The sequence below is a fragment of the Sinohyriopsis cumingii genome, unplaced genomic scaffold (assembly GCF_028554795.1).
Source record: "Sinohyriopsis cumingii isolate HCF-2022 unplaced genomic scaffold, ASM2855479v2 utg002052l, whole genome shotgun sequence".
NCBI classification, from domain to species: domain Eukaryota; kingdom Metazoa; phylum Mollusca; class Bivalvia; order Unionida; family Unionidae; genus Sinohyriopsis; species Sinohyriopsis cumingii.
The window spans coordinates 254427-270373 of NW_028316115.1; the positions used below are offsets into that span (position 1 = coordinate 254427).

The following is a 15947-nucleotide window of genomic DNA, read 5'->3' on the forward strand; positions in this document are numbered from 1 at the left end:
ATCGATACCGTGTGCGAATGCTGTTTGAACGTCTTGAAAGGCACGATCCCTTTGTCCAAACACCAGAAACAATGCTTAAGCAAACATCGTCACGTTCTTCGCCAAATGGTTCAAAAGAAAATTCGCATTCGTCAAAAGAAGAAGATGTTGGTCCAACGTGGAGGTATTTTACCCCTCTTGTTAGGCACCTTACTGAAAGGAGTCTTGGGAACCATGTTGGGAGGACTGGTGGGAGCAAGATAAAAGGCTCTCTGAAGACCCAAGATCTCAGAATCGACCCCTGACAACCCCATGGAAGGACGAAAACTAGCTTTAGTGCCTTACAAACGATGGATGGAATACCATCGTTGGCAAGAACAACGCACCCCGCATTTACCTCCCAATCCCCATCTGAGCGAGATGTCCCAGTTACAACACGAATTGCAGTCCTTGATGGATCGCCAAGATTAGTCCGAAACAGAAAAATCGCAAAAGTACGGTCAACTCTTGCATTGACTGCAGCTCTTTCACCAGAAAGCTTTAGACGAAACAGCTCTACCCACTCTGAAAGATTTTAAGACCTTGATGAAAAGTCCAGCACCATCACCAGTACCACTACCACCACTACCAGTGACCAAGACAGAAAAAGGAGAAGAAGAAGAAGAAGAAGAAGGGTTTCAAACTCCACCAGAAAAAGTACGCAAGTTAACAACACCACCTACCTCCAGAATTGGATGGATTAAAAAGATGATGGCCACCCCTTCTTCATCACAAGAGAAAAAGAAAGTGAAGACAGAAGTGAAAACAGAAGTGACACAAGAACATCCTCCTCCTCGACACCTATTGCCGGTCGCACACGCAAAGCATTGCAATCCAAGAAAATACCACAAGAGAAAAAGAGTAGCATCCTCCAAGAGTGGGTGTCTTATTAACAAACAAACACAAAAAAAAAATGGAAAAAGTCTTAGCCAGCATTTATTACGATCCATCCCATCCTGCAGGTTACGCAGGAGTTCAAAAATTGTATCGTGCTGCCAAAATGCGACTGAAAAGTCTCCGTTTACCTCAAGTGCAACGATGGTTACAAGAACAAGCTACCTACACTTTACACAAACCCATTCGACGCAAGTTTGCCAGAAGTCGCACCCGAGTGGAAGGCATCGATCATCAATGGCAAGCCGATTTAGCCGATGTCTCTCATTTGGCCAGCTACAATCGTGGCTACAAATATTTGTTTTATGTCATCGACGTCTTTTCCAAATTTGCCTGGGTCGTACCCTTGACTTCCAAATCGAGCAGCGAGTTAGTGCGAGCCCTGCAACGAGTGCTGAAACAAAGCGGTCGTCACCCTCTTCGATGGAAAACGGACAAAGGCACCGAATTTCTGAACCAAGCTTTCCAAAAAGAATTAAAGAAACGTGACATTCATTTTTTTACCACCGAGAATCCCGAAACCAAAGCCAGCATTGTGGAACGTTTTCAACGCACTTTGAAAGAACGCATGTGGAAATATTTTACGCATCACCACACTCTGAAGTACATCGACATCTTACCGCACCTGGTGCAAGCGTACAACCAATCTTACCATCGAAGCATTGGACGTGCCCCGGAAGAAGTGACTCCCGACAACGAAGTGCTGGTGGTTGAGCGCCTGTTTGGTACGTCCCCGAAGAGGGCTGTCCCCAAGAAAAGTGGAGAGTTGACCATAGGTGATTGGGTGCGCATTGGCAAAACCAAACGCACTTTCGACAAAGGTTACTTACCTAACTGGACGACCGAATTGTTTCGTGTCACTGGAGGAGTGCATGGCCGTCATCCTGCCGTCTATAAATTGGAAGACATGAACGGAGAAGTACTCAAAGGAACGTTTTATTTGCCCGAGTTACAACTGTCACCAAAAAAGAAGACGACGTGTACGACATCGAAAGCATTCTCGAACGCAGAACCCGTAAAGTGGGCAAACGACGTGTCAAAGAAGTCAAAGTACGTTGGAAAGGATGTCCATCCAGTTTTGATTCTTGGATCGACGCTTCGCAAGTCATCGACTATAAAAAGAAGTGACCATCATGCCCTTTCACACAGACGCAGCTACGTCGACCACTCCTTCACCCAGTTCTTCTCTGCAAGATTCACAAAAACAACTTTGTGGGTGTGGTGCGGAGAACGTGTGCCTAAAACGCAAATCGTCTTTTTCTGCCAAGTCTTCGTGGTGTATTGTGTCATCGGGGCAGCCATCGCCAATTTGAGTTTGCAACAAGGAGACAAACAATTGTGGACCATTTTATTGAGTAGTTGCATCGGTTACCTGCTTCCCAATCCCTCCCTGAAATTCTCCTCGACCGGGAACCTTGTGTCCAGTGCCAGTGCCAGTCACCACTCCAACAACAACAATAACCCCATTTTGAGCAGAGACACTCCTCTGACGTCCAGTAACCCCTTGGACAACCACAGAACTCTGGAATTATGAGTCACCAAAACCAATTTTACTTAACCTTACCCAGTGACAGTTCCATGGAGGTTATTCCAACAACACGTTGTGCTGTTACACGGCCAAAGTACCTCAGGCCATCCCATTAGATCACGAAGCCCATTGGGAAGTGGCTTTAGTGGAAATCATTCACCCGACCCAAGTTCTCAATGTCCTTCCCAATCAAAACTTTTTTGATGTGGAAGTTTATGACGAGCAAATGCAACAGTACTTGGATACCCATGGCAAATATGACAAGAAAACCCCTGGCACAAAAAATCAAAAGTACACCACCTGTCACTTGTTCATTCCCCCAGGCTATTATTTTAGTGGTCAACATTTGGTGAGCACCATTACCTCCAGGTTTAATGTCGTGTTTCTGAAAGCTTTCGAAAGTGTCAAAAAAAGTGTCACTATGGAATACCACAAAGCAGCTCGTCGCTTCTTGATGAAATTTGACGGGAGTAAAATCGTGTCCATTTTATTTTGTCCTGAATTGTTTGACATGTTGGGCGGAGACATGGACATGAGAATGGCCATGCTCAAGAAAAAGGAATTACCAATCGTTTACGACAACGAGTCTTTTAGCAAGTTATTTCGTGCCCCGGTAGAACTGAACCAAGGACTGAATTTGATGTTTGTGTACTCCGATGTGGTGGAGTACAACGTGGTGGGACACACCTCCGTACCGTTACTGCGTGTCATTCCTTTCAAAGTGGATTCTGCCACGACCGCTGACGAGGAAGGTGGAAACACTTACCACGTTCACCGCGAATTTGTACTTCCTCACTATTTGCCTTTCAGTAAGTCTTATTTGGACACGGTCAACATTGCTATAAAAGGAGATCTGGGACAAAATATTCCATTCACCAAAGGAAAAGTCACGGTGAAACTCCATTTTCGAAAACGGTTCTCTCACGACTCGTAAGTCATGTATCCAGTGTACCGAGGGGTTGCTCGACAGCGAGGACACGGTTTAGGAGATATGCTGAAATCGGCTTTTCGTTCGGTGGCCCCAGTCTTGAAACCGATGGTGACACGCGGATTGCACGCCTTGAAAGATGCGGCACTGACACAAGGCAAAGAATTTCTCCAAAATGTCATCATCGACAAACAAAACCCTAAAGAAGCCTTCATGAGGGCAGGCAAAAATGTCTTGCTGCAAACGGGGAAAGACCTTTTGGGCCGCCGAGAAACACCTATAAATGCCCTGCACGCTACCGAGTCGGGCATTCAGCAAGGACAAGGCAGAAAGAGACGACGAAGAAAACACCCTTTCACCAGAGAAGAACTGTTCGAGACTTAGACGTTTTCGATTATTGAGAAAGAACAAAATGATGCACTGAGAATCTTGCGCTTGTTCCAAGTTGGAACTGGATCTGTTTGCCATGCCCCCCACCATGATGACCATGCAAGAATCCCAGTGGGTGGAATTTCACCCTGTCTCCTCTTTGATAGCCTCAGCTCCCATCGAGTTTGAAATCAAAGGACAGCCCGAAGATTACATCGATCTGAATAGCAGTTACTTGTACCTGAAAGTCAAAGTTGTCGATGAGGATAATACGCCCCTAGATGGTGATGAGGTAATAGCTCCCGTCAACAATTTCATGCATTCCTTGTTCAGTGGAGTGGACTTGTACTTGAATAACAAACTAGTCAGTAGCAGCATGGATACTTACCCTTATCGAGCGAACCTGGAAAATCTCTTGACGTACGGAATAGACGCCAAGAACACTCATCTCAATGCCTGTGTGGTATGGGAAGCTGACGATGCAGGCCAGTTTGAAAAATTCGAAATTAATACAACCAAAGAACACAATGCGGGATTTGTAGAACGAACAGACAGAATCAAAAGTGGAGATAGTTTAGAACTGATGGATCGTTTGCATTTGGACATGTGGTTACAAGAAAAGTATTTGTTGAACGGAGTGAATCTCCGCCTGAGACTGAATCGTATTAGTGCCGCTTTCCATTTGATAGGTACTAGTGCTTGCAAAACTGTCATCGAGGAAGCCAGGCTCTACGTACGACGCGTGGAAGTGTTACCTAAAGTGGGTAACGACATCAGTCAGACGTTGAGGAGAACGACCGCCAAGTATCCCATACGACGCGTGGAAGTGAAAACCTTCACCATTCCTACTGGGCTGCATTCCATGATCGAAGATCATCTGTTCCAAGGACAGTTACCCAAACGTTTGATCCTTGGTATCGTCGAGAATGCAGCCTTCAACGGAGCTTTGGCTAAAAATCCTTTCCACTTTAAACACTTTGACGTGTCCAAGATCGAAGTCATTCGCGATGGCAAGACCTTGTGTACCCGACCTTTCGAACCTAACTTTGACAAGAAGAATTACTTGAGGTCGTACTTGTCCCTGTACGAAGCCACCGGTCAGTTAGGAACCAACACCAGTCACGGTATTACGTACGACGATTATGTAGGAGGCTATGCTTTGTGGACTTTCGATTTCACTCCTGACCAAGGCAGCGACGAGGGACATTTCCACCCTATAAAATCTGGCCAGATTCGTGTGGAAATTCAGTTTACTACAAATCTAACAGAGACGGTGAACGTCCTCCTGTATGCCGAATTCGATAATGCCATAGAAATCAACAGTTTGAGAGAAGTCATTCTAGACTATTAGAAGCCATGGAAGACTGCTATCCCTCTTTACCTAGTGGAGAAACTTTGGAGATGGAATGTGAGGAGACCGTGGAAGGAGAATCCCAAGACAAAGACGATGAAGTTATGATGAAGTCAAGATGGCCAGAACAAGAAGCCCATTTAGTCTCCTGTTTTGCCAAACACTTGGTCGAAAAAATGACGGAATTGATCAAGAAAGATTGCAATGGATGTCAAAACAATCATCCCAGTCAAATTCAACACGATAAATGCCTGATGCTGAGTCAAGAAGAAAAATTGGATGAGTATCTGGACGAAGCTTGGAGTCTCATCTCGGACGAAGTCGTGTTGCATCAGTGGTATAAAGACTTGCGTGAACATTCTTGTCTACCATTAATCACGCAAGAGATTCATCGTATCGAAGCTGTCCTGAATCAGAGTGGGGAGACGAAGCGAAGAAACGGTTACTTGTCAGACATTTTCAAGCAAAAAGTCAGGATCGAATTGATCACTTATCATTACCTGTGAAGAAGAAAAAAACATGGATACCTGGGAACTTTATTACCTTTTGAACCACAGCTCGTACACGGCTTCTTGGAATCCTGTCGTCTGTACTAAAGATGAAGTCCCTCATCGCAAACCTCAAGGCCATCAAGCTTATGTGATCAACACGGACGACAGTCATCTCCCAGGAACCCACTGGGTAGCCGTCTACTTTCCTCAAGAAGGATGTGTGGAATATTTCGATTCGTACGGATTGCCCCCTTTGGAAGACGATATCATCGACTTTATGAGAAGAAATGCTCAGACCACCCGATTCAATAATGTGAAATTACAAGGCACAGATTCCTTGGTGTGTGGCCAATATTGTGTGTATTTTCTGCATCATCGCAGCCTGGGCTATTCCTTAGAACATTTAGTGACTCATTTTGATCCTCGTTCTTCTTCAAGAAACGATGTGAAAGTAGATCGATGGTTTTGTGACCATTATGCTTATCTTTTGTCTCAAGCTAGGAAACGTAGTGTCCATCAATGGTCTAATGACTTCCAACAGTGGAAATCACAATTTCATTCACAACGTTGTCAGCCCTGTCCAAGATAATGTGTAAATTGAAAAAAGATGTTTGTGATTTGAAAAAAAAAATGTTTGATGTTATATTGTTGGATTATTGTTAAAAATGTTAGAGTTGTTGGTTAGTGTTAAGTGATTTTGAATAAAAAATGTTGTGTTTTGAAAAAAATGCCTTTGTCTTTTGTTTGGCTATAAGAATGTTGATTCATGCTCTTTGACTTCTTTCTATCTCTCTCATGACACTCATTGATCGTTCCGGATCGAAAACCGTGTGGGGGATGTTTTCCTTCACGTCCGCGCTTTGACTTTAAGAACCGGGGTAGTTTCCAGTCTAACCATCCATTGTCGACTCATCCTCCTACGAAGATGTGCTCCAAACTAGCTAAGCTAAACGAAGCCTACGTGAATTTGCATAGGGTGAGACAAAGTCTGATACCGAAGCCAGAAGAGATAGAGAATGTGAGAATGCTAAAAGGCACTGAAGACCTGATAGAAGAGCTCTTTTGAGGATACTTACAAAGTAAATGAAAGAATTCATACTTTAACTTTTGATGGTGGTGGAAACAAAACTATGCCCCTGTATATCTATGTTAACTCAATGCTCTTGCTAATTACTATTACATGGCTTATTATATACATATACTTTATCCCTCGCAATGGTAAGCTTAAAAAGTCTTGGAATAATAATTCTAGATCTCTGAAATATTCATAGTACTTCCGCCAATCAATGCTATGAGCAGTTTTCCCATTTATGATTATCAATTTGGCTGCCTCTTGTGTAAAGACAAGTAATGTACCTTTCCGCTTTGAGACAATAATTGGCACACCAGAATAATAAGTCTTGCTTAAGTCAAGAAAGCGCTATTTCTCCTAAGGAATTAAACAGTACGAAGGAAATAGGGATTTAATAATCCTTATGGTCAGCTCCGCGCTATAAATATATATCAGATATGCTATGCTAAGTACGCAATATTCACCAGTCTTACCAGCAGAAAGTGCCTAGGAACGGTTGCACTGATACTAGTTGTGTTGTGTCTGCCATACGTTCGTTGATGCAAATGACGTATATACGCGCATAGCTTCATGTATATCTTTGCATACGTCTTCGTGTGTGTCTTCGTTTATGTATTCACGTAGGTACTTGTTATGTCGACGGACAATCTCAGAGACGTGTATACAAAATAGTGGGCGTGGACAGTGCACCGTGTTCGTGGACATTGTGTTCGTTGTCTTTGCTGACCGTGGTCGTTGTCGTCTTGGATTTTGTGGTCATAAACCTTGTGGACTCCTGTACTGAGTAATATGATAATAGCGGTTTGGTTGATTACTGATCTAGGTTGAAGTCTTCTACCACACATGACTATCCTCTTGCATGGGGGTCTGTAGGTAACTTTCAAGCATGTGTGTGCGCATGTGATGTGAGGACAAAATCATTTATTTGTTTTTAATATAAAACTTTGACCTAGATTTGTAAAAAATATCACTGATTCTGTAGACCATTTGGCCACCTTGGGAAATAGAAATATCCCGAAACATTGTCGGCAAAATACTTTTAATCATGTTCAATTCGTCCAAATACAGTAACTTTAACGTTCAGTCACCTGTTAGATGGATGAAAATTCAACATGTATCTTTTAAAAAATGTTCCATTTCCAAATTCACAATATCAATTGCCTTAAATGAACCATTTTTTAAAGTATGTAAGCCGTCAATAAAATGTGTGGAGACATGAGATTAAATAGATTGATCGATAAAGTTATTCATTTCAACTTTGTTTATTCATGGTTGTAAATACTTGCTGACGGGTTTTGCAACATATTTATTATTACAAGTTATCAATTCAATACCATTAGATGTTGTAGAATTAGTATTATAACGCATCTGAAGTATTTCTTTGATATTAATGCTACTGCCATAAGTAATTTTGCTAACAAAATACCAGTGTAAACATCAGGGTCAGTTATATTTAGTTGATGAACCATGGCTTTCAAACACTGAACAAGCTTATCTAATGTATTAATCAAGTATTCTAATATTGTCAAATCGTATGTCAGAACTAACATGCCCTACCATTCAGCTGCATTTTTTATACTTAATAAACATATTTCATCTTCGCCTTCTATCATTCGTTATGCTTATTTACATATGTTAAGTTCTTTCATTCAGCTTTGTTTCATCACTGTCTTCCTTATGGAATATGTATACACTTACAAGGCAACGTAGCAGCATAGGTAACAGTTACCTATCCCTTCTGTAGTTACATATTTTTCTGTTACTTCTGCTTATATCATACTTCTCCTTGTGTGATTATATAACTATCTTGTATGTCCTATACAAAACAGCGCCAACACCGCATATGTACAAAAATGTGTTCATATATACCCTTCAAAATACCACAAAAAACTATATGCAACAAACCAAAGTCTTTCCTTTTCGCACATTTCATGCAGATTAACCTTATTTACAGCTTTGTTGCATGTCATTACTCTTGCATCCTCTCTATGTTAAATGCAGTACTTTTGCATCCTGTCTTTGTTACACGCCATTACTCTTGCATTCTGTCTTTGTTACACGCCATTGCTCTTGCAACAAACCCAATAACAAACTAAAACATATTTTAAAGAAACCCTTAAATTCGACACGTGCAGTTTGCTTTTATTTACTGCGTACTTTAAGACATTCTGGGTTTTTTCTGTCAACCATTCATTTTTCTTTCTTCTTCTTCTTCCGCTTCTTAGTGTTTACATTTTGTTGATTAAATTTTGTTTCATTATTGTGACATATTTTTGTGTCTTTTGTATGCCATTTTCATCATTACATGCTTAGTAGCGGTTATTGCACAGATATATATGTGTATAAATATCGTACTGGAAGTTGAGAAAACTTGTGAACCAGTCCCATTGCTTGTTTCTATATCAAGGCGATAGAGTTATTGAAATGAAATAAAATTTTAACAGATTTTAGAAGATTGCAGTGTGTGTCATACTACATTCTGGCCTCAAAATTTGATTTCAAAGTCAAAGTAATTCCACTTTGGAAATTATTTCGTTTCAGGCTGGAGATATTCCGAATAAGCACAATAACAATCGGCATCATTATCAGAGTGTGTCCCGTACCGCATTTATATCATTAGCAGTGTGTCCCGTAGCGCGTTTATATTATTATCACTGTGTCCCGCATGCATTACCAGCTTGTCTCGTACCGCTTTTTCTCCTCTTTATAACGTGTGAAATAGTTTAGACGCATTCACGAAACCTTTTTAATACACACACACACACACGCATATATATATATATATATATATATATATATATATATATATATATATATATATATATATATATATATATATATATATATATATATATATTATTTGTTTGTTAAGTTAAAAAAATTAAATTCCATTAAATGTCCTTGTAATGTAATTTTATTTACTGGATTTGACATTGTCCACAATTTTATTTGCTGGATTTGACATTGTCCAGAAATTCTGTTCAGTTCTGTTTGATTTGACTGTTATTTTTTTTATTGATAAACACCTCATAAGAGAAACATTGTATCTAGTTTTTAACCTTGATTCAGAACCAATGACAGTTTTGGTAAACAACTTTTTGTGTCTTTTTTTATAATTCTTTCTCAGAGTAAGAATCATGAAGTTAAGTCAAGGTCATACCTGGACTACGTGACATCAAACATGTGTCTATTATTAAAAACTTCAATTTTTTTTAGAAGATCCGAGAATCTGTTTTGCGTCTTAATCAGAGTATAACTGTTGGTTGTAATAGACGTTGGTCAGTCGGGCTCCAAACAACTGACACGTTAAGTTATGTTTTGACCAGTTTGAGTTGAAATTTTAGTTTATTGAATTTCAAGTGATTCTTTTCCCTGGAAATATGTAAGAGCTCCTACAAAACTCTTGGACAAAGACATTCACTGAAATTTATACGGAATTCAAAACTGGAATAATATTCTCTATGATTCAACAAGAAACTGTTGACATAACAGCACTTCGCAGGTTACAATACACGGCATCGTCTTTCATCTTGGATTTCATAGGGATTCGAACTCAGTTTCATCCAGGACTTTTTATTACTAGGCCTTATATTTTATAATTCTTGGATTATTTTTGGATCAGATTCGTAAAACCGTAAGTTCTTTTTTTCTTACTTTTTCACTTGGTATTCTAGGGAAATAAATAATTTGTTAAAGATTGTTGTCTTCACTCTTTTTTGTTACAACCGCTCCGGTGGCCTTGTGGTTAGAGCATCCACCTCAGATGCGGGAGGTCTTGGGTTCGATCCTCTGCCGAGTCATACCAAAGACTTACAAAAATATTACTAACTACTGCCTCGCTTGGCATAAATACCAAATAAATCTCCAAAAGGTAAAGAAAATGTCAGTGTTCTCATAGGTTATCGTACCTATATATATGTGTGTGTGTGTGTGTGTGTGTGTGTGTGTGTGTGTGTGTGAGAGAGAGAGAGAGAGAGAGAGAGAGAGAGAGAGAGAGAGCATGTGTGTGTGTGTGTGTGTGTGTGTGTGTGTTTCTACTATTTTCAAACTGTTTGGTAGGTACATTCATATTATTTTCATATAGGTCGCGATTTAAGGTTGAAGGGAGGAGATTCAGCTAAAAAAGGGAGGCTTGAAGTCTTCCACGGTGGACACTGGGGCACTGTCTGTGATGATGGATGGGACGACGAAGATGCCACAGTTGTCTGTCGAATGCTGGGCTTCACGTAAGTAACAATTAAACAAGTAATATTACACATTTCGTATGAGGCTATAATCTGAAACGCTTGTTTTGTTGTCATTTTACAAGGATAAACATCAGAATATTACCTCGGAAATTTGACTTCTGGATAAACTTTATCCGTTGAACATAGTACATCTTTAATATTTTCTTATTTGGTTTGTGATCTCGACTTTAATTCACATTCTGTGAGGTACAAAATAATAAAATGTTATTTTCCAGCACTTTAATAATAATCGAAGAATTAATTAAGAAATAATTTCGAAAATAATGTTTTTACCAAGCTTATCGTGTCCTCATCAGGTATGGCAAGGCGACAATAGCAGCTACATTCGGTCAAGGCTCAGGAAGCATTTGGCTAGATGATGTGCGATGTAAAGGAAATGAGACAAACCTAGAGGACTGTCAACATGGAGGATGGGGTCGTGAAAACTGTTTTCATAACGAGGATGCAGGAGTCGTCTGCCAGTAGCCACCACTGCGTCTCCTACATATTATATATATATATATATATATATATATATATATATATATATATATATATATATATATATATATATATATATATATATATATATGTATATATTTTTTTTGGGGGGGGCCTTATCCTCTGAAAAAGCAGACACATCTATAACACAGAGGTTCGTGACACCCCCACTGATTTTGTCATTAAGTGTTAGGACTGAGATAATCTCCCTGGGGTTGGTTGTTAGGGGGAGAGGGGAGAGGTTACCCCGATTTCAAGTAAACGTATCGGTACTGTCAGTCTATTTTAGAAATTATATTGCGTAAATGTTGAAATTTACCTGTTAGGATATTATAGAATCCTTAGGTTAAAAATTCATCAATGACAATTTTAAACAATGCGTGAGAAAATTCTTTATGTGTGTGAACGTGATCTCTTTGCAAAAATCGTGTGTCTCGCGCGCAATGATTGGATTTGACAAGTATGCAACCTTGTCATAGCAAATCAATATGACGATAAGGTGAATAGTTCAGGTAAGCACCCTTTGTACGTTGGCTAATGGGTCGGATATATAAATGTCAGGCGACTATACATACAGTAGTGAACCTGGTGGTGACACTTCAGCCCGTTGTACGGTTATTTGTGTTATAGATGTCTTTGGACATTTGTAGCAACTGGATTTTTGCAATCTTCATACAGAAACGCATATATATGTGTATACCAATCATTCGTAATTGCTTTTAACAATAGATAAGTAATAATTGATCATTTCTGCATGTACACAAATAAATTTTAATACATTAAGTGATAAAAACAGTGTAAATATCTCAGAAATAACACATACAAAATAAAGCTGTTGTTATCCATTTGATGAAGTCTATTTTCTTCACCAAAACGATTTTTCTTTATATTTTTCATGTGACCATGAAAATACAAACATCGCAAGTCATGTCCGTTCAAAGTAACATTCTTTATCGACGAATATCACATACTTATATAAAATAAAATTTATTTATAGTCGGCATGATCTAAAACTACAATTCAAAATGAGCTATAGTGAGCTTTTTACCGATATGATATAAAAAAAAACTACAAGGACATTAAATCTATCATGATTTGCAAGACATACCAACACAGCATAAGACATAGATACAATGGGACAAAACACATTATAAGCAAGAAATATTTAGGTACCTAAAAAACCACAGGTAAGGGCATGAAGACTGCAACAAAATAAAGCCTAGGGTAATTAAAATTATAGGTTAAAATCGAAATTCAAATGAAATTAAAGCAAAGGCACCAGTCTAGAAGTAAATTCATGCTGAGTTGCAGATTAAGCCTAACTTAAAAGAAAGAAACTAATAGTAAGGCATTGATGATACAAAGACAAGGACAGTAAAACAAGACGGAAGCACAAATATGACTTGTTATCATCGCAGGGGAGTTGGCGCGGGTGGGGTGTATCATATTTTGTACATATTACATTAACAGTCTTTACCATTCCAGGATAAAATTAATGACTGAAAAATGAATTTAAATTTGATTGGTCTCTAAAATGATTAGGTAACCTATTTCATAGAATGGCAGCTGCATTTCTAAAAGATGTCTTACCGTATGTTGAGGTTTTAATTTTTGGGATATCTAAAATATTTGAATTTATAAGTAGTATTTATTGTGCTTAAAACATTTTAACTTATCCAAAATTTGGGAGCACACTAAATCAGAAATTGCAAAGTCTATGGAGCCATGGCCTTAAGTCTGCGAACTATCAATGGTGGCATTTATGCCTTAAGTAAGATTTTCTAATATCTACTTTAAATCGTCACACATACATCTCAGAGCATGCTTTTGCATTTTTTCAAGTTTAGTAATGTTCATGTCAATGAGGAAAAGTCAGGCTAAGGCACAGAAATTGAAGTTGGAAGGACAATTGTAAGATTGTCAATTTGTTGAGTCTAGTTAAATTCTAGACATCATGTTTCAAGATTGGGAGTCGCCTTGAAGCTTTCCTACAGAGATTGTTTACATGTCAATCAAATTGCAGTTGATAGTCAATAACAGGTCTTAGTTCTCTGGCAGTTTCTTCACTGTTTATGACAGCTCTGCGTATGTTAAGTACAGGCTTCATACTGAGTGTATTTGTAGCTAGTGCTTTAAGCTTCTCAAGGTTGGCTTTTATTGTGTTCGCAGTGAACCAGTACATCAGGGTGTTGGAGAAAAGGACAAAGAGCTATTATTACAACTCTATGGTCTTAACCTAAGTAAAAGAAAAGAGCGAAAGCAAACCATTTTCCTAAAATTCAAAAAATAATTTATTTCGCTTGAAAACAAAGTGAATATTGAAAACGAACATATTGTAATTCGACTTAAATCCCAAAATCGTCAAAAATGTTATATATTCAATCTTAATTAATAACGTTTTAATTAAATTCCAATGGTGTTCGAAATAAGATCCAATGTTGAATGTGTTAATGTGCCTGTTGTGGCCTGTGACGTGGTGATGTGACAACAGTCTTTTGATGAATCACTTTAATATAATCCAAGATGTTCTTGTTTGAATTCACTTTAATTCCTAGTTAATGTTTATATCCAAGACTTATAGGTTACTGCATTTGTATGGGAAAATATGAACGGGTTTTTTTCGGATGGATACTTTACGACCTTGTGGAGTACAGTATCCATCTGACAAAACAAGTACATATTTTCTAATACAAATGCAGTAACCTTTTTATTATATACTCATCTTTTTATTTTTTCCAAGTCATAATGATATATAAAAAAAATACATTACAAGAAACAAAGTAACTGAATTTATGATATGTTCCAAAATAAATACAAAAGCGCAGATTCATCAATACATAACAACAATATTAATGCGCACAGACCTCCGCCCAGCGAAATTTGACCTTATTCACGTGCTCAACATCACTTTCAAAAAGAATTGTCGTTTTGGACTACTTAAAATTGAAATTTAGAGTCATATTGTGAATGAATATGCATTGCAACAGCTTTTCCAGTTGGTCTGGAATGAGTAGATTCTTTTGTCGATACTGCTCCATTCCACGGGATTTATCAGCTTTGTCAATTCCACACAAAATACATGTGTCTGTGATTTGAGCACGGAGGGACGTTATATTTTCAATGTCCACAACCAACGCGAGAGATGCAGTATTGAAATTACCATTCTGATCATTTATACTGTTATTTAGGAGAAATGTTGGTAACTGTTCGTTAATGGAATTTTTCAGAATTGTTCTGGGGTAGATAAAAATAGCATAGAAAAGCATACTGAGGACAAATGCTATCTCATATCTATCCGATATATATTATTTTATTCGTGAAAGTACTAAATTCGAGGGAAAAAACGCAACTGAAGGTCTTGGAGGAAAAGTAAGGGCCTCAGAACCAATAAGCCAAGATGACGAAGAATTCTTATTTCTGCTGGGTGAATGGCTTGTGACACATCAGCTGCTTTGCAATTTTCCGCGTTAACTTTGTTGAAACGATGTTTCGGATTTAGGCTAGCAAAAGACACAATACTTATCACAGGTCATAACATAGGGGTGGGAGCATGCAAGTGACCACACATAAACATATATTGTATAGCTGGTAATAAGAATTGCAAAAATACTAACATTTCTGCATCTTGAATTTCCTCAAAATGTACATCGTTCTGCCAATCCAAATTACATGAGCTACATTCATCGAAATTGTACTGTAACTTCAACTACAATCTTCCTGCTGCACTCAAAATGAAACGAACCTGAAATTCCACCGCGTCTTTTAGATAATTGAAAGAGTTCATATTTTACCCACATTATGATTCCAAAAATTCAATGACAGAACGGAAAAAACATGCCTAAAATGTCTAAACTATTCCTATTTTTTCTTAGGCGCCGTCAATGTCTGAAGTATTGCAAATTTTGCTAAAAGCCTGAAATGTCTGAACAATTGTAATTTTTCTTAGTAACCTGAAATGTCTGAACTATTGCTAATTTTCATAGAAGCCTGAAATGTTTAAAATATTCCTAATCTGTAGTAAAAGCGTTAAACGTCTGAAAAATTGCTGATTTTTCATAGAACCATGAAATGTCTGGACTATTGCTAATTTATCTTAGTCATCTGAAATGTCTGAACTATTGCTAATTTGTCTTAGGAGCCAGAAATGTATAATCTATTGCTAATTTTCAAGATAAAAATGAGTTCATTATAACATTCCAAAAGGAAAGGAAACATTAGAAATTAACTGGCAAGTTAATCTTTCTTATAGTATGAACCCAGACCCGTCTTATATGTAATTGATTTATATACCAACAGACAGAATTAAAGATGCCCATAGATAGGATTGAAGATGTCAATGGACAAGCTTATAATCTTCTTCGTCATCAGGATACATTTCTTACCTTGATGTAGTTACAATTCTTCACAAAGATGAAATCTCGACAAAGCCTGCATCCTTTAGTTCGTCCGTCCATCCTTCTGTCTATCCGTCAGAAATTTGGTTTGAGCGTGATACATTTAATTGGATTTGTCAGATCTAAATAAAAGTAATAATGCATAATATAGATGATTTCTTTCATGAGTTCGATT

General features: G+C 38.3%; 1 protein-coding gene across 1 annotated transcript in view; it reads left to right on the forward strand.

Moving 5' to 3' along the window:
• The window catches only part of LOC149771201 (uncharacterized), a 37679-nt gene extending 25451 nt beyond the window's left edge, over positions 1–12228 (forward strand). Inside the window, exons 6-7 of the mRNA XM_089948739.1 lie at positions 10736–10877; positions 11195–12228. Coding sequence (XP_089804865.1) covers positions 10736–10877; positions 11195–11363 — 311 coding nt within the window. The 3' untranslated portion in view covers positions 11364–12228. The remainder of the gene's footprint in view (positions 1–10735; positions 10878–11194) is intronic.
• The last annotated feature ends 3719 nt before the right edge of the window (positions 12229–15947 follow it).